Source organism: Pelodiscus sinensis, chromosome 6 (genome assembly GCF_052426305.1).
Source record: "Pelodiscus sinensis isolate ZL-2025 chromosome 6, ASM5242630v1, whole genome shotgun sequence".
NCBI lineage: Eukaryota > Metazoa > Chordata > Testudines > Trionychidae > Pelodiscus > Pelodiscus sinensis.
Window position 1 is genome coordinate 75,458,624 of NC_143057.1, and position 19,337 is coordinate 75,477,960.

Genomic DNA, 19,337 nt, shown 5'->3' on the forward strand with positions numbered 1-19,337 from the left:
AATTATTTTTACCTGTAGAATTAAAGAGGATGATGTAAAATGTTTCCTCCGTTTCAGGGGTATCATCCTCACTAATAAATACTGATATTTTGTGTTCCCTTTCCCCAACACCAAACACAAGAACTTCATCCCTTCTACTGGAAATGAAATCTCCCTCTTCAGCAATGGCTCCTCCATCAACAGTGTCATAGAAAACAGTAATGGCTACATCAGCAGATCCATTCCTTAGGACTGTAAAGTGAGCAAAATCTCCTTCTTGAACCTTCACAACAGATTCTGAAATGTATAAATTACAAATTCACTATTATCTTTCAAAGCATTAGCTTCCTATGCTAGACCCCACTGCTTAATATGACACAGTTAAATTGCAGAATTGTTCCTCCATGAAATAGAAAGGAAACATGGAAAAGTTTGGCAATATTTTCAGCACAGAAGGGTATTGAAATGGCCAGCTACCTCACCCCAGCGTGGAAAAAAAAGGAACAGTGAGACATAAGAAGAAAAGGTTTTAGCTAAATCAAAAAGAAACAACAGACACATAAAAAGCATCCTGGAGGAGAAAGCTAGAAAACAATGTATCAAAATATAAAGCACCTGGGTAAAATCCTGGCTCCATTCAAGTCAATGGGAGTTTTTACACTAGCTTTAATGGGACCAGGATTTCACCTTTAACTTTTGTCCAGGGAATAAGTACACTACTGATAAGAAATGTATTTTTAACCTGAAAAGTATATGGGGTCATCATTCCTTGTGATCTGTAAAACTGCACTGGTTGTGTTTCCAACTCTGGCTCCTCCTGTGGTATTGCTTAGGCTGATGATAAATACTTCCATTTCTTCAGGTAGCTGAAGGAAACGGTAATATAATGTAAATGTTTCATGCAAATAGGAAGACATTTAAATAACTGATAGCAGAGTAATTTCTGAGAGCCAGTCCTGATTTACTCATCCTTAGATATGTGTATGGAGCTCCAATGAATAACTATCCATATGCTTGTACAGAAAGGGACCAGAAACCTCTGCAGGTTTGGAGCAGCAAATGAGGAATGCTCAAACCTATGTTTAAATCCCATTGCAGTTAATGGGGCTTAACTCTATGCATAAGTGCTTTGCTGAACTAGTGAATTTTAATGCCTCACTCTAACTCTTATCTGAAAAGAGTAGATTGGGGGTAGAGGTCTCATTTCCTCCCTGGTGAATACTGATCTAGCTTCTTTGAAATATCCTCCATTTTCTCCTTAACTGTTCTCTTTATTTCTCTTCTGGTCCAGCAGACCCAAAAAAACACATTCTATTTCCTGCTTCCAATACATTTAAAGAATGTCATGTTTTTTATGTGTCTTTGGCTCTTGTCTCCTTATTATTCAACTTACCTCTCAACCATCCTGACTGCTATCTTAAATATTCTACTTTCCAGAGTTTATGTTTCTTTCCATTGTCTTCCCTTTAGGCTGGTCTTCTGCCTTTTAAGAATACCTGTTTGATTCAAGCAGCCTCTTATATGTTGCAATTTCATTATACTGATTTTTTTTCACTGCCCAGCATTTTTGTTTAAAGGTATTCACACCTTCTCTGTCTCTGATATAGTTTGCTTACAGAGCCTCTATGCTGTCTGAGGATTTTGATTTCCTCTTCTATGGATCTGTTCTTTTAAAAACAAAAAAATTCTGCTTTCTAAGGTTTAAAGTCATAGCACATTTCTCAGTTAGTGTTCTCACATCAAAGTAAAGTGAAGCTTTGTCTACATCACTACAACCCTGTTACCAAAAGCTGAGCAGTGGAGCCGCTGTCTGCTGACTCTTTAGTCAACAAAATACTTCCACCCGCAACAAGCAGCATGCTATCCACACTAGCACTTGCCATGGAAAAATGTTTGTGTTTCTCAAGGCGGTGGGGAAGGGCGGAATAGGGTTACACCTCAATTGTGAGTGTAGGTCTAGCCTAACAAAAAATGTTTACCTCATCTGGCAATGAGTAAATGGTGATGATTTTTGAAAATTCCTGGTTTCCAAAGAAAACTGTTCCTTGCACTGGGTAGATGTCGTTGGTAGAGACTGGTTCAACAACCCAAGATACACTGACATTTCCATAGTTTCCTTGGTTTCTTACAATTCTGTAAGCAGCTATGAAATGCAAACATTCAGTCTTAGAATAAACCAACAATAAAAATCAAAGAGAAACAGATTAACAAAGCCAATTCAAATGGCCTTGTCTACACTAAATCCTCCCTCTCTCTTCCATTGATCTACCCTATGCAACTTTAGCTATACAAATAGCATAGCTGAAGTCAACACACTCATGCAGTGTCTTTCACACAGGGGCTGCTCTCCTGTCAACTCCAGCTTCTCCTCTCATACTAGCTGAGTACTGGAGTCAATGAGAGAATGCTGGGACTTCAATTTCTCAAATCTAAACAGACATGATAAATCAACTGCTGGTGGATCAATCAGTGTAGTGTCGATCCACTATGCAGTGGAGACAACACCCCCCCCCCCCAAAAAAAAAAAAAGCAGAGGAGGGGAATTAATCAAAATTAATCAACCTGGGATTCAGTTTTCCTAAAACAGAGCCCCAGCTGCTCTGTCCCAGACGTCCCGATTCAGCCGCAGCTGAAACTGACCAGGGCCGACTCCAGGAAGCCCGGGGCAGAGCAGCTCTGCCTCTGGCTTTCTGGAGTCAGCCTCTGATAAGTTTCAGCAGCAGCTGACTTGGGGACGAGCAGCTGGGGTGCTGCTGGGTTGGTCCCCGCAGCGTCGAAGTTTGGCGCTACCAGACCAACCCAGCAGCGCCCCAGCTGCTCTGTCCCAGGTCCCGATTCAGCCGCTGCTGAAACTGACCAGGGCTGACTCCAGGAAGCCCGGGGCAGAGCAGCTCTGCCTCTGGCTTTCTGGAGTCAGCCTCTGATAAGTTTCAGCAGCAGCTGACTTGGGGACACCTGGGGCAGAGCAGCTGGGGTGCTGCTGCGTTGGTCCAGTAGCGCCGCTCCTCCTCGGTGCTGTAGGACAAACCCAGCAGCCTTTCAGCTGCTCTGCCCCAGGCGTCCTGATTCAGCCGCTGCTGAAACTGACCAGGGCTGACTCCAGAAAGCCCGGGGCAGAGCAGCTCTGCCTCTGGCTTTCTGGAGTCAGCCTCTGATAAGTTTCAGCAGCAGCTGACTTGGGGACGAGCAGCTGGGGTGCTGCTGGGTTGGTCCAGTAGCGCCGCTCCTCGGTGCTGTAGGACAAACCCAGCAGCCTTCCAGCTGCTCTGCCCTAGGCGTCCTGATTCAGCCGCTGCTGAAACTGACCAGGGCTGACTCCAGAAAGCCCGGGGCAGAGCAGCTCTGCCTCTGGCTTTCTGGAGTCAGCCGCTGATCAGTATCAGCAGCGGCTGACTTGGGGACACCTGGGGTTGGGACCAACCCGTCAGCACCACAGCTGCTCTGCCCCAGGCGTCCCCAAGAGCAGCTGGGGTGCTGACGGGTTGGTCTCGCTGCGCCAAGGGTCGGCGCTACCGGACCAACCCAGCAGCACCCCAGCTGCTCTGCTGCAGGCGCCCCCGATTCAGCCACTGCTGAAACTGACCAGCAGCGGCTGAATCGGGGACTCCTGGGGCAGAGCCGGACTATTAGAAGGGAGGGCTATGAGGGGGTCTGGGGTAGCATCCCCCCACCCCACCCCAGACCCCTCATAGCCCCCCCTTCTGATAGTCCGGCATATCTGATAATCCAGCACCCCCTGGGTCCTAAAGGTGCCGGATTATCGGAAGTTTACTGTACCGATAATCTCCTGTGAAATGCCAAGCACCCTAAATTCTTGTCACATCATTGGAACATAAGGGCAGATCAGAGCCTTGTAGGAAGCACTTCCTATCGACTTATATATCTGAGCCCTAAATACACAGACAAGTATCTGTGCAACAGAGCTTAACCTGTTTCTGGGAGCATAGCTAGATCCCAGCATTTATGATTAAAAGACCCTTTAAAACTAACAGGACTATCCAGATGCTTAAAGTTAAGCTTGGGAGTAAGTGTTTGCAGGATCAGGCATCTGCACAATGAAAGAATAAAAGAAAATTATATTCCAGATTTTGAATCCCTTTCCACTAGGCTTACCAAAGGAGGTTAAATTACGCAAATATGTCTTAGTCTGACTCCCAAAAGAGTTCTATGTTTAAAAGTACAAAAATGGAAAATGTAGCTTTAAGCAGATGCAAAGCAAAAGAATAAGAGATCGAGAGAATATGTCTCTCAGTGAAAAGATCAAAAGAAGGCAAAAATCCACATTTCATACAAGCAGGTGTATGAAACAGAAGCCTCCTTCAGCACAGCAGTAAGTGATCTCATTGCTTAGGAAAGCAATCACTGTTCCTATAACCTCATAGTGTTAGTATGATTAAACCACAATAGCTTGAACAAAAAGGGAATTACCAGCATAGACTTCTTCTCCTTTACTTTCATTTATTGTTACTCTTAGCCCATCAGGGAGGAACTGAATCACACCATGTGGATCATCATTCTTCAGAATGGTTATATTGACCATTGTGGCATTTCCCAACTTGCTTGGCAGTTCACTGTGGCTACTAAGTACCACAGAATAGAGTTCATCCAGCTAGAATAGGGAAACTCAGTATGAAGAATAATACAGGTGCACAGCATAAAAAGAATGGACTACAGTCCACAGATACAAACCTGACCAGAAGAGTGACAATTTCAAAAAGCAAATCAAAGTGGATGTGTTTCCTGTGCTAATTTCTGCATAACAAGCAGCACCCTGTTTCAATCCCTGGAAGCAGGGAATGTCATCAGGTTATATGACATAATAAGGTAATTTAACACATTACATGAGCACTACATCTCAGAGTACAAAAGGATGAAATGATTGTAGGGCAAGTTCATAATTACAGTAAAATCTTCATTCAGTACTAAGTGTAAAAGAACAAAATCCTTCATTTGTAAAACTGATCAAACATTCATTCATTTGTGTCCACAGAACTGTACTCAAGGTTCATACAGGTACTAATCAGCTGACAGGTGTTTGTCTTGTTGCCACCAAACTAGTTAGCAAGGCAGCTGGTTTCATTTTTATTCCTTTAAAATGAGAGGAAGCTATTGCCCAACAACCTCTCATGATCCCAAAAAGAGGTGAGAGCACCTACTCCTGACACAATGTACCGGAGATTGAGTGGTGTTGCAGGCAATCTGGACACCTTCCCCAGCAGATTTTAGATAAAGTTCCATGGTCTTTTGGAGAAAGGAAGTTGCAATTGTAACCCTACTTTCTATGGGGAGGAGGTGATACTTGGATTCAGGGATCTAAATGTCATTTCCAATAATTAGTACCAAAACCTGATCATAATCCAAACCCAAATATAAAACTAATTTGCTAATTCCCTACTCACTACTTCAGATTAGGAGGGGAAAGTTGCTCTTTTTTCAAATGAGTCAAAGAGAAATAGGAAAACACAAAAAAAACACATCATCATCACCATCATATACATGTGCATGGCACCTTTCATCCAAAGCTCTATAAATACTATATTCAAACAGCATCTCTGAAATGCAGCTACTTCCAGTGTGAAAGGACTCAATCAAATGGACAACCGAACTTCAGAATGCTGCATAATAATGAACAAAGAGGAAACTTTGATCAAAGACATGAGGACAAATCCTACCTTTTAAACAAAAAGTGTCATACCAGTGCAAAGTGCACATGATTCCAATTAGTATAATCTCTTTCAAAACAACTTCATATGTATGTGATAATTATATAGCCCAGACAATCACTCTATTTGTGTCCCTTAATAAGGAAAAGACTGAAAAGAACTAACAGAAAACCCCATCTGAAATGTTACTAATTGTTACAATTATAGAATATGTGAACACAACTGAAGTGTACAAAAATTCTTTTACCTCTGGAATCCCATCCATCCTTGTTAGTAGAGTAATGACAATCTCCCTTTCACCGGGCTTAAATTCCAGAATTCCTGTGTTTCCATAGAACTCATTACTGTCTCTAGGCTCTACAACATAGCGCAGAAATTGTTTCACAAGGGTCCCCTTGAAGCGGACAATCTGTAGTTCAACAGACTCCCCTTCCTTTAAAAGGACAACAGAAGTTCAGGAAGTTTCCCAGTACTCAAATACACGCTTAAGGTCAAGTGTCTACCATGGAAACTTACTTTTATACTATAGGGTCCTCTGGAAGAGGAAGAAAATTCAAATATACCCCCGGGATCATCATTTTCCAAAATGATCAGTTCACAGCTCGTAAACCCAGATTTAAGAATCTCATTTTCCACACTGACCCTGAAAAAGGAAGATAAAGAGCTATTTTCAAGTGACAGTATTGTTTGGAAAACAAACACAATTCTATGTAATCGATATGCACATATCAGAGCCATGGTAAACTCTGATAGAAATGTAGCCGTGTTAGTCTGGTGTAGCTGAAGCAAAATACAGGACTATGTAGCACTTTAAAGACTAACAAGATGGTTCATTAGATGATATGGTAAACTCTGGCAGATTTGTGTTGTGTCTCCCAACCATGAAAGATTAACTACAATGGTGACATTGATTAAACAAAGTAATCACAACAATTATTATGTGAAGGTTTTCACATATCTGTCTTTTTTTATTATTCTAAAATACCTTCACTTTCTGTTGAACATATCATGATGGTTGTTCTGAATTTAACAAGGTCACGTGTGTCCAGAACTCTCCGAGAAAGAAGTGAAAATACATTTATATGGACGAATTATTAAAGGTCAGATTTAGTGCTATGTTGTACTTTATTCCATGAGATCACCACACTCTGACAGCCATACTTACTTAAGTAGTCACACATATGGGACCCTACCTTGCTTTCGCTGAAATTAATACAAGTTTTGCTATTAACTTCAATGGGAGCAGGACTGGATTCTTGATATTGGTTTGATTCACCATTTTGGCTTAACAATGTTTGGTGCGGGATATGTAGTGACATCAGGGAGCTAGTCTTGGACCCAGTAAGAGTTTGTGATTCTTCCTAGCAGCTATAACTTTTGCCATTGCTGCAAGATCCTTTTATGGCCCTTATACCATAGGCAGCACAGGCATAGGTAGCATTGCTTTGTCATGCCCACTCTCCAGTCTGCCATTTCTGACACACCTCCTATTCCAAGATGGGTAGTGACTGATGCTGGATTGGCACAGACGTGTTTGTTCCAGCAAGATGTTCCCTGTTCAGTGCTGACAATTTGTGACCAGTGACTGGGCCCTTTAAACTTACTAGTGGCACAAACAGTCCAGATATGAATACCAAATCCAGTCCTACATAATTAAGTAAAAACACTTAAGTTTCTGGTTATATAATATTTTAATACAAATTAATGGAAAAGTTGATCCATGAAGTGCAAACAGAAGGAAGAATGATGTTTGTCATGTGATTGTGACCTCTTCTGTAACAAACATTACCTGTCCTCTAATAAATCAGTTATCCTGACTCCATTGAACTTTCTTGTATTTCCACCCTCCCTTTGCCTCCCCACCCCCTGCAACTCTACATCAGACTCTTTACAGGTGACACTAAGCTTGATGACATAAAAGATATCAGAGAAGATGGCAATGAAGGATGCACTGAAAAGTCCTCTTGAATTTGGATAATATATAGGTCCATAGTTTTCATATATTTGGATCCTTTCCAATATTTTGTTTCTAATGAAAATTAGGATCTATGTACAGTACATAATTTCTGCATCTGTTTTAACTCCTATCCATGCTCAGTCTGTATGTCACATTAAAATAAGAAAATTAACCTTCACTTATGATCAAAATTTATCAAATGTTTGGAATTAACTGAACCACAAATTCACAAAGGCAATTCACTAAAGAATAGGGATGTGAATGACTAGTCAACTATCCCATAAGCAAATACTTATTGGATAGTCAAGTCGATTTGTTGCTTCTCTCCCCTCCCCCTTTGCAGCCTCTTATCAGAAAGAGGTAGCAAGGAGTGGAGAAGTGGAGTGGGTACTTCAAAGTGGCAGTGCCACGTGAAGCCTGGTGCCAGATCCTGGGCTCCATGCACCACTGCTGCTTTAAAACACCGCATGCAGCCCGGGGCCAGCTGGGGTGTCCCCAGGCAGCACACGGCATTTCAAAGCGGCAGTTCCACATGGAGCCCAGGATCAGCTGGGGACTCCCCTGCTGGCCCCAGGCTCCATATGACAATGTCATTTTGAAACGCTACGTGGAGCCTAACACTGGGTTCCCCACAGAGTTTCAAAGTGGTGGTGCCGCATGGAGCCCAGAGTCAGTGGGGGAGTCCTCAGATGACCCCAGGCTCCACATGGTACTGTTGCTTTGAAATGCCATTGGGAGCACAGGGCCAGTGTGGGACTGGCCCACTGGCCCCATGCTCGACACAGCGCTTTTGCCTTTGAAGGGTAGCATCAGCCCTAGCATCAGACTATTGCTCTATTGCTACACTTCAAAGGCAGAGGTGCCCTATCAACTAATCAAATAGTCGATGCAAATTGCATCGACTACTCGATTAGTCAATTACTTGAAATTTAACATCCCTGCTAGAGAATAATGCTCCTGATTCTTGATTATTACCTATCATAGCCCATCCTAAAGTAAGGATACAGGACAGGATACAAGATAAAAACTGGTATTAGGTATTTAATAGTTGTGATTTTTTTTGTCTTCGTTAACTATGAAAATTATTGATGTGTCAGTAAACAAAGTTGTACTACAAATATACACAGTTTATTAAAAAGAAAATAACTGTCCATAAGTTATTTTATGATATTTAAAGAACACTTGTTTGAGCAAGCTGTACTCAGTTCAGTGATTTAACTGAGTCAAGTTGAACTTGTGATTTTAAACAACTAATCTACTGTTTCATCAAATGTTCAAACATCAAACACTGAGCCATGCATTCACAATATCTACTATTCACAGACCCTAAATAAAGAAGCATTTTCAAGCTGGCACCCCATGTCACCAAACAAAACTGCAAAAGCAGCATGCATTGCCTGAGGAGATGCAGAAGGTATGCTTCTTCAGAGGGAAAGAAATGATAAAGAGGACAGAGTCTTGTCCAACCCAACCACTTTCAAAACAAAGTGTTGATTCACTGAAGACAAAGACAGAGCTCGCTGAACTTACCCAAAGTACACGACAAACCTTTCTGTCTCTACCCTGTCAACACAGAGAGGAAGAAAGGGGGAGAGGAATAAAAGTGCCATTTGCCAGAATTTCAATAATACCAATCTTAGAAGAGAAGAAAAAAAAACTAACCCTTTTTTTCCCTTTTCCAATAGCTAATAATGTTCACTTTATGGGAACACTACTTGCTTGGCACTTCCCTGTTGACAAATGCCAGCCAGGGGTTCAGCAGTTCCCACTTAGGAGAGATGACCCCATGACCAATCAGCATGTCAAGACCCATTCAAGACATTCCTTACCAAGCCCTCCTCCAAGAGCTAGATGGCTGCCAAGCACTATACATGCTCACAAACCGCAGCAGCTGAGTAAATTTTATTCAACTCTGTTTGTAATTACTTAGTGTCTTTAATAGACAAAAAAACTCTTTAATCTCAGGTCTACTTGCCAGTAGGATCTGGTTTTTCATCAATCTGCCAAAATGACTATATTGGCAGATAAACATAGGGAAAGTCTGAATGAGAACATCTATAAGCCCTGCTCAACAGGGTCTCATTTATGACAATTTTTGATTAACCAAAGTACAATATATAAAAGAAAAGTATTTTCTAATCTCTTAAGTCCTTCAACTTTAATCACACATTTGTAACAAAACTGTAGTGATTAGCCCAGAACAAATAGAACTGAGGTTGAATATGTCTCTGCTTTACAATTTTTAACAGTGTATTTTTACTATGTGTTAACATCCCCATCTGATTATATATGATCATAAATCACAATGATACAGACTACAGTTAGGCTTAGGGAGTGAAATCCTGACTCTACTGAAGTCAATGGCAAGTTTTGCTATTAACTTCAGTGAGGCCAGGATTTGCCCCTTCTTTCACAAAACACAAAAGTGTTCCAGACCAAAGTATTAGCATAATGAAAATACTAGGAAGAACATTACAAGTTTGCTAAGCCCAAAAAGTTGATTAATGTATATAAGCATAGAACACAAGTGAGATATCCTGACCACCAGGTGAGTTTTTAATATTATGTATGTCCAAGCTTTTTTCTGATTTAAGTTATAATAATTTCTTAATGAGCGAATAGTCATGCTGGAAACAATATCCCTTTCATGATAGGTTTTTGAACACATCTCTGTATAAAAATACCAGCTTTCTTGGAAGAGAAGTAAGCATAGTGAAGCCAAACCACTGAGTAAGGAGAAAATATTAGCGTGTATGCTGGTGTTTCTTTGGACCTCAGTGCAGTGGGCTTCTCACAACATATAAACTGCAACTGAGCACTGGAATTAAGGAGCTTCATCAGCATAAGAAGCCTTCAATAGTCCCTCTGCAATTAGCTGAATTTCCACCACTGATTCATCTCTGCTATACTGAAAACCTGAAAACCATCAGACACTTCAGACTGAAAGCTCACAAACTTATATTCTGTAACTGCAATGTTTTAACCTGTTCTTTATAATGCAGACTGTAAACTTTTCTAACTATACTTCCAGCCAAATTTGCAACAAGTGTAAATTGAGATAGCTCCTCCGAAGTCAATGAAACTGTGTTGATTTACACCAGCTGAAGATCTGGGCCAATAATGCCCACAAGATTGTTCTAGTTTCCAAATTACATCAGATATGATTTCAAAAAAATGCAGGAGCATTTGTTTCTAAATAGATACCATAAGAACTTTGTGACTTTTATTTTCCATTTGTACTTGGTGGTAAAATAAGGGTCTTTTCTTCTTCATGCAGCTCCCAAAGCAGTGATCTGGTATTATTTATGTTTTGCCTTAGATTCTTGCTGAATTACGGCCTGGCACTCAACAAGAGGTTATGTGCAAAAGAACCCCCCCTCCCCCCACAACTCAGAATCTTCACCAGGTGCAGTATATGGTTGCCTCCCCATCAATTTGTTCATTTCTTAACGTACATAATATAATAGACCTTCATAATTTGTACTGAACTCCAATTTATTTCTGGATGTAATTTGCTATGTTAGTTTTAATCTGTGAAGTTATTTGTTTCATGCTTTACGCATGGCTTCCTACAGTAATGTCTATTCCTACATTATACTGTACTGTGGTAGTTACAATCAGCTGACATGTGTAAGCCAGCAGTGCCACAATTTAAACACAGCCTGGGGAAAAGTTCTCACAGAGAAGGATCCCCAACACTGAAGTCTCTCAGGGTGTGTGAAGACTACAGGGTTTTTTCGAAATAGTGGCCTTTTTTCGAAATAACTTCCCCTGTGTCTAGACTGCTGCCGTGTTCCTCCAAAAGTAAATCGAAAGAACACGACAGTTTTTTTGACTGCGGAATACCTAATTTTACGAGGAATAATGCTTTTTTTTTCGAAAGTGCTCTTTCAAAAAAAGGCGCTATGTAATGCAAACTGTGCTTTTTCAAAAGAAAGCATCCAGACTGCCTGGGTGCTCTCTTTTGAAAAAGCAGCTTGCTTTTTTGAAAGTACTGGTTGTAGTCTAGACGCTCTTTTTCAAAAGAGGCTTTTTCTAAAGTATCTTTCGAAAAAGCCTCTTTCGAAAAAGGCATGTAATCTAGATGTACCCTCAGAGCCCAGATTTGTTTAACTCTGGTAACACTGACAGGCCTATCCATTAACTGAAGCGTCTTCTGAAGGCAAGGAGGGGTAGTTTTTAATAAAAAATAGTGGAGCAAGGAAAGGGAAAATGTATTTGCAATGGCTTGAGAGTTTCTTTTGCAAATATGGATGTAGTTAAATCTTGTATGTTTGCTAAAAATGTAACCTGCATTAGATTTAGAAACATTAACTACATTTAAATAAATGCATACAATCATCAGTAGAACTCATTTTATAATGGCATATTTTATCCTTGGTATGTAAGTGTGTATGTGTAAGAGAGAGAGGGAATGTGGAAGAGGTCCAGTACAAATGCTTCTCCAGCACACAGTCTCTGAGCTGATTCTAATTTGCGACTGTTGATTGGTCAGCCAAATTTCACTACAGGCTTGAGGGAGATTAACTCATTGCTGGATAGACTGTATAAGTTCACAAAAAAGATTTGAATTTTGTCTCTTGCTTGGTTCTCAGTTCACACCATCTCTGTGCTTCTTCACCTTTGACCCAACAACAGTGGGAGAAAGTTGCTTACTGCTGGCACACACTTTACGCTCATCACTGTCCAAATCAGAAATGCCTGAAATGCACATCTGGTGCAGAAAAGTTTTGAAGTTTGTTAAACCACAAAGTGTCCTATTCTGCTCCATATCATGGCCATAATTTTCAAGTCACAGTGGAGGAAGGGGGAGGGGAATTGATCAGAGTGATTGGGGTGTAAGAAGTAGACTTCTAGCATGTAACAATTGCTGAAAGAATTGGGGATATCCACCTTGTATGTTCTCTTCCTTTTGTCTATCTTATCTGTTTCTGCTTCCTTCCCTTTTGCTTCCTTCTCATTCCCTGTTGATCCTCTTCACGCTATCATGCTACATCAGTTCCCCAAATCCCTAGTTGCATCTTCTCCCACAGTCTCTGCCCTGAGCTTCAGATAGCAAACTCTTTTTTCCTCAGAAACCACTTTAAAATGGTTTTGATGAACTTTAAAAATTGCTGTTAGTTTGTGTGTCTTTTACTTGTTCTTCAAATTCTTTTTTGCCTTGTTTAACTATAATCTTGCACATGACTTGCTAGAGCTTATGCATTTTCTTATTTTCCTTAGTAGGATTTTACTTCCACTTTTTAAGGAGATGTCTCCTCCCCAACTGCCTCTTTCACTCTGAATAGTTTTGGTGGCATTTTTACTTTTTTTCCTTTTTTTTTTAATGTGTGGTCTATATGTAGTTTGGGTCCCATTATGGTGTTTTAGAAAGTTTCCATGCAGCTTTCGGGCATTTCATTTATGGCTGTTCCTTTTAATTTCTATTTAACTAACTTCCTAAGTTTTGTGTAGTTTCCCTTTTTGAAGTTAAATGCTACTTTGAAGAATGTCTTTGGTATTTTCACCCATACAATGATGCTAAATTTCATTATAATATGGTCGCTGTTACACAGCAGTTCAGTTACACTGGCCTTTTGAGCCACGTAAGACAAAACCAGCTCCACACAGAGCCACCCACATAAAGAAAAACAGAGAACTGAGGGAGATAGTTGTCTCTATTCATCTCTTGAGTGAGTCCATGTCTTTTATGCAATTAGTAACTGGTGGAGAATACAAGGAGCTCTTACAGGTTTCTTCAAAGCAGACCTAGCAATGGATTTTTTTGTGATGAAGTAGCACATGATCAATGGCCTTCCTGAACACTGACCTTGTATAGCTCAGTAGGAACTTGAGATTCTCTTGATTCTCTTCACCTGTTGTATGCTTGTGTGAAATGACTACATCACTATGGGTGACTAGCGTTCAGCTCTTTGGAAGCTGCAAGTATTTTTTTCAAATAAGATACCAAATGGAGAATACAAATACTGGGTGCTAGCTGTGGCTGTCCTTGATGAAGATCTGGGACAGATGCCCAGTGCACAGCAAGTACGCTCATCTGTTTTGCTGGAAAGAGGGGCACAGCTGGACAGGATATATATTAAGGGCTCTTATTAGGCTGTTTGGGAGCAGGGCAGGAAGTATAAGCCATGTTCTGAGAACAGCAATGGGGAAGCAACTACACTCTTCTTCCTCTAGTCTGTTCTTAGCAATCTTAGGGTGCATCTACACAGCAGGGCTTAACTTGAAAAAAGCTACACAAATTGATCTACATCAATTGCATAGCTTATTTCGAAATTGGGAGCATCTACACAGCACTTATTTCAAAACAAAGCACTCTTCCTCCAACTTCCCTTTCAATGAGAGTTACAAGAGTTGGAGTAAGAAGTCCTCCAGCTTGACAGTATTTCAACATTATTTTGAAATAACTGCCTGCTACGTAGACACAGACTGAGGGTATGTCTACACTACCCCGCTAGTTCGAACTAGCGGGGTAATGTATGCATACCGCACTTGCTAATGAAGCCCGGGATTTGAATTTCCCGGGCTTCATTAGCATAAGCGGGGAGCCGCCATTTTTAAATCCCCGCTGCTTCGAACCCCGTGTAGCGCGGCTACACGGGGCTCGAACTAGGTAGTTCGGACTAGGGTCCTATTCCGAACTACCGGTACTCCTCGTGAAACGAGGTGTACCGGTAGTTCGGAATAGGCACCCTAGTCCGAACTACCTAGTTCGAGCCCCGTGTAGCCGCGCTACACGGGGTTCGAAGCAGCGGGGATTTAAAAATGGCGGCTCCCCGCTTATGCTAATGAAGCCCGGGAAATTCAAATCCCGGGCTTCATTAGCAAGTGCGGTATGCATACATTACCCCGCTAGTTCGAACTAGCGGGGTAGTGTAGACATACCCTAAGTTATTTCAAAATAACACTTGTTATTTCAAAATAATGTTGCTGTTTAGATGTACCCTTAGTAATGTTTACATCAATGTGGCAGCAAGATGCATTACGCTGAGGAAGTTCAAAAGCATGGATAACTGTTTATCACTGAAAAGAGATTATAAACTCTGAAGCAGGGGATTGTAAGAAAGGGACTTTAGACTACTGCTGTCATGGAGTGATGGAGCATGTTTAAATTCCCAAGAATAAGAAATATCATGGAAGAGAGTGACCATATATTTTTCAAACATAACTCCCATTAAAAAAAATTGCACTGTCTGGATTGTGACAATTACTATATGATTTACAATATCCATTAGAATTCTAACTTCTGTTTTGTGTAATCTCAAAGCATGTAGAACTTCCAATGGAAATCAACAATGAGAGCAAGAACCAAGTTTCAAGGACTGTGAAGCTGTTCATGCTATGTGTCAATAGCACTTCTGGATACCTTGGCATTCACAGAAGTGGATTTGTACTTGCCTATTTTCATAGAAATATAATGGAGAGATCAGAGTTGATATATGTACCTAATGGTCTAACCAGTTCTTAAAAACCACATTTCTGCTATAGCAAATATAAAATCAAATAATTAGATAGGAAGGAGACTACATATTCGCACATTACCCTCCAGGACAAATGGAAACCATCCACAACACTAATATAGGATATGATGCTCCATCGGGTTTCTACCAATACACTCCATGAACTATGTGATAGTTATTAATTCAATACTGTTAATTACTTATGAAAAGAAAGATATTTCATTTGCTTTTTATAGCATTAGGATACAATACCTGTCCAAGGTTAATGCTACAGTTTCATTCATTTCAGGGATATCATCAGCTTTGACAGTAATATTGATTGTAGTGTCACTTTGTCCAGATAAAAACATAACAGAGCCCTTAAAAGGACTTAAATCATCATGTGTTACTTCTTTTGGATTGAGACCAGAAGGTTTCAAACTCCAAAACACAGTGGCTTGTCCATCAGTCCCATCTCGGTGCAAAGCAATGGAAACCTGAAAAAGTAACATAGTTACCTGTGACTCTGAAACCAAAAGATGTAATTTTTTTTTAATCAGCTACTCCTTAATAAACTACTACACAATGTGTATGTTGATATGGACGATCTTATTTTTCTTCTATCTACATCAGTGAATTCTAGAATTAACACCACTGAAGTCAAAGGAACTTCAAAAACGAGTGGTCCTGTAGCACCTGAAAGACTAACCAAAAAAGATATGTAGTATCATGAGCTTTCTTGGGCACAACCCACTTCTTCAAATGAGAAGTAGATTGTGCCCACGAAAGCTCATGACACTACATATCTTTTTTGGTTAGTTTCTAAGGCGCTACAGGACCACTGATTGGATTTTAAGTTTTTAAGTTACAGACTAACAACGCTATCCCTCTACGACTTTTGAAGTCAAAGGGGTTATACTAATGAAAAACTGTGAAAGTATGTATTTCACATATTCATTTGACTTATGTATACAATCATGTATGGTTAGAGTAATAAGGAGGTAAAACAAGCTATTTACAACTTAATTTAATGATAATTTAGTAAGGCACCATTAGTATTATAAATTGTATGACTGAATTGCCAGTACTCATCCCTTCAAGAAAAGAAATTGATTTTAAAGATCATTACCACGTATTTACTTCATTATTTTAGCACCATCTCATCAACGAATATGATTAAACTAATTAGCAGAGTTTTAATTAGATTAGAAAAAAACCTGCTAACAAAGCTATCCAAATTCAGAATCACGGAAAGACTGACATTAAGATAATCATGACAGAAAATGGAAGCATGGGAAAAAAACATAATGTTCCCTGATATTAGAACATACATATGAATCTTAGTGCACTTGAAAAATGCTTTTGGGGGGTGGCTACAAACGTAAAAAATATAATGTCCCTAGGTGGCAAAATGACATGCTTCATTTATCAATGAGTCAACTGTACAACCAGCACAATAATTTCCATTAAGTTAATAGACCTCACTCTCTCATTTGTGAACATTTTAAAAATCCCAGAAATGTGCACTTAACTGGCTCAAACAGAGCAAAGTAATGATATAATCTTGTGACAAAATGGTGAGCAGTGATAGAACATACTCCACTTTTCCCCTCAATTTCCTCTTTGTCATTCTCAGAAACCGGTAACATGTTTGCAGCATTCCCAAGATGATACTAGGAACTAGGAAGCCTAGTTCGAACTACCTAGTTCGTGCCCCGTGTAGCTGCGCTGCACGGGGTTCGAACCAGCGGGGTTTTAAAAATGGCGGCTCCCCGCTTATGCAAATGAAGCCCGGGAAATTCAAATCCCGGGCTTCATTTGCAAGTGCGGTATGCCTACATTACCCTCCTAGTTCGAACTAGCGGGGTAGTGTAGACATACCCAAGGATATGAGGATGACAAGATGCTTAGAAGGAAAATTAAAGGCAGAGTTCAGGAGCATACTGACTTTTGAGGGCTTGATATCTCAGTCTTCACACTGAATCAATGCTAATATTTTACATGGAAGACTACAGTTAATTTTCTTTGCAAACAAACTGAACTTACTAGCAGGCAGGAGCATAATTTATTTCTAAACTTTTAGTTTTTCTATTCCATACTTTTGTAAATATTTTTCCTTGTATTCCCAATATTTTAAATGAAACAGAGATGGAAATTAACCAAACTCTTTAACTTGAACACACTCAAACTTTTGGGAAATTTATATTCTGATCCCCTGCTCAGACTCATCCCTATATATTATAAATGTTGCCTTAAGAAAAGGTTAGTCCATTTAGACGGCTGAGTCACACAAAACACAAAAGAGGCAAATTTGATCTCTCTCTCTCCAATTCTGAGTTCCTGTGTGTGGATCTGTCAAGGTTCTTCCCCACTCTGGCACTTCTCATGCAGAAGATGGGGGCCTGCAAAGAGCTCAAAAGAAAAAAAAATCCTTTGTCTCTACAGGCATTGGTTACCAAAAACTTCGCCCTAGAATCACAATCCACAGATTTTGGGGAAATTGTTGCCACCATCAAGTGATTTTTTTTATCTCCAAAACTGGGGGTGAACACTTGAACCCACTCCCAAGGGTACCTCAAGCTCTTTTGCCTCAAAAAAGCTTGAAAAAAGAAAAGAGAAAACCAAGCTGCAGTCTCTGGTAGCTGACCCCTCAGTTGGAGGCATGCAGGTACACACAGACAGACATTCCAAGACACAAGAATCAAATCATCACCTTAAAAAAGTGATTTTTATTACAAAACAAAGATAAAATTGATAAAGCATACTTGGTTGCTAGATGTTACAGAGCAACTAAGGAAAACAAAACACAGAGAAAGGTCTCTGGGAACAATGTGAGATGGTAAATGGGGAGTGGAGGCATAGATTGACACACAGCAGTTCAAACCAAACCACAAAATAAAGGAAAATACCCTGATCGCAACTAGATACACACTAAGGATGTTAAATATCGAGGAATTTACTAGTCGAGTATTTGATGGAATTTCCATTGACTACTCAATAGTCACGTCTGTATTCCTCCTTTGTAATGTGCAAGAGCATACATTTCAAAGGAGGAAGGCGAACTCTGTGTGCAGCCCAGGACCAGTGGAAAGTGCTTTGATATGTTTCAAAACAGAAACACCTGCATGGAGCCTGTGGTCAGAAAGGGACTTGAAGTCCCCTGCTGACCCTGGGCTCCATGTTGCGCTGCCACTTTGAAATGCCATGCAGAGCCCGGGGGCAGCTGGGGAATCCCCAGCTGATCCTGCGTTCCAGTGTGGCATTTCAAACTGCGCAGAGCCCAGAGTCAGCTGGGGCACTCCCCAGCTGACCCTGGGGTTCTGGGGAAATGCCGCGCAGAGCCCAGAATCAGCTGGGGAGTCCCCCAGCTGACTATGGGCTCTGCCCAGTTTGAAATGCTGCACTGGAACCCAGGATCAGCTGTGGAGTCCCCAGCTGACCCTGGGCTCCACACGGCTGCCACTTTGAAATGCCACCTCAGAGTTTCAAAACAGCGCCGCCCCTTTGAAATGCTGCAGTGGTGTTTCAAAGGTGCAGTGCTGCACAGAGCCCGAGCTCAGCCGTGGCAGCATTTCAAAGGGGTCAGCACCGCATTGAGCTGATCCTGGGACTGATCTCGGGATCAGCTTTGCAGCGTTGCCCCTTTGAAATACTGCCTCAGCATTTCAAAGCAGCACACCGCACAGAGCTCAGTACAGACTCCGTGTGGCGCTGCCGCTTTGAAGTAACCCCTCTTCCCTTACCCCTTTGCTGGATCTATCTGAGAGAGGCAGCAAGGGGAGGGAGTTGACTCAATTATCCGATAAGCATTTGCTTTTTTAGTCCTTAACATCCTTAATCCACACTTCCTTTATTTACTTCCAATCTTTTCTTTATTCAGTCCACTTCCATGCCATGAATTCCTTGGAGGCATGGTAGTCCTGCCTGGGTTTAAATCATTTTGGGTCTCTCAACTCCTGGTTTTTCTCTTCCACACAAATAAAGCAGACAAAAATAATCTATATCCAATTCAAATTTCAACACTCTATCTCAATTGGTTCTTCCATCCCCGTGGCCAAAACCTTTCTTAGCTACCTGAGTTTAACCCCTTAGTCACCAGGTGCTAGGCAGCACTCCTGTCTATTACAGGATCTAACTAACTTTTCCTCTTCGTGTCCAGGACCCACAAACATAGATCTGAATCAGAGAAAAGGGAACAAAATATCCCTCAATATATTTTGTTTAAAATGACTATGAAAGATTAACCCTTTGCAAATGTGTTTATAGATATCACAAGCCAGATTCTTCTCTGTTATAATG

General features: G+C 40.8%; 1 protein-coding gene across 1 annotated transcript in view; it reads right to left on the minus strand.

The window, feature by feature from the left end:
- The window catches only part of ADGRV1 (adhesion G protein-coupled receptor V1), a 393,877-nt gene that overhangs the window by 337,271 nt on the left and 37,269 nt on the right, over positions 1-19,337 (minus strand). The window contains exons 11-18 of the mRNA XM_089779321.1: positions 15,312-15,535; positions 9,130-9,162; positions 6,159-6,285; positions 5,890-6,075; positions 4,408-4,588; positions 1,959-2,122; positions 722-845; positions 13-276 (exon numbers count right to left, since the gene is read on the minus strand). Of these exons, the coding sequence (XP_089635447.1) occupies positions 13-276; positions 722-845; positions 1,959-2,122; positions 4,408-4,588; positions 5,890-6,075; positions 6,159-6,285; positions 9,130-9,162; positions 15,312-15,535 (1,303 nt within the window). The remainder of the gene's footprint in view (positions 1-12; positions 277-721; positions 846-1,958; positions 2,123-4,407; positions 4,589-5,889; positions 6,076-6,158; positions 6,286-9,129; positions 9,163-15,311; positions 15,536-19,337) is intronic.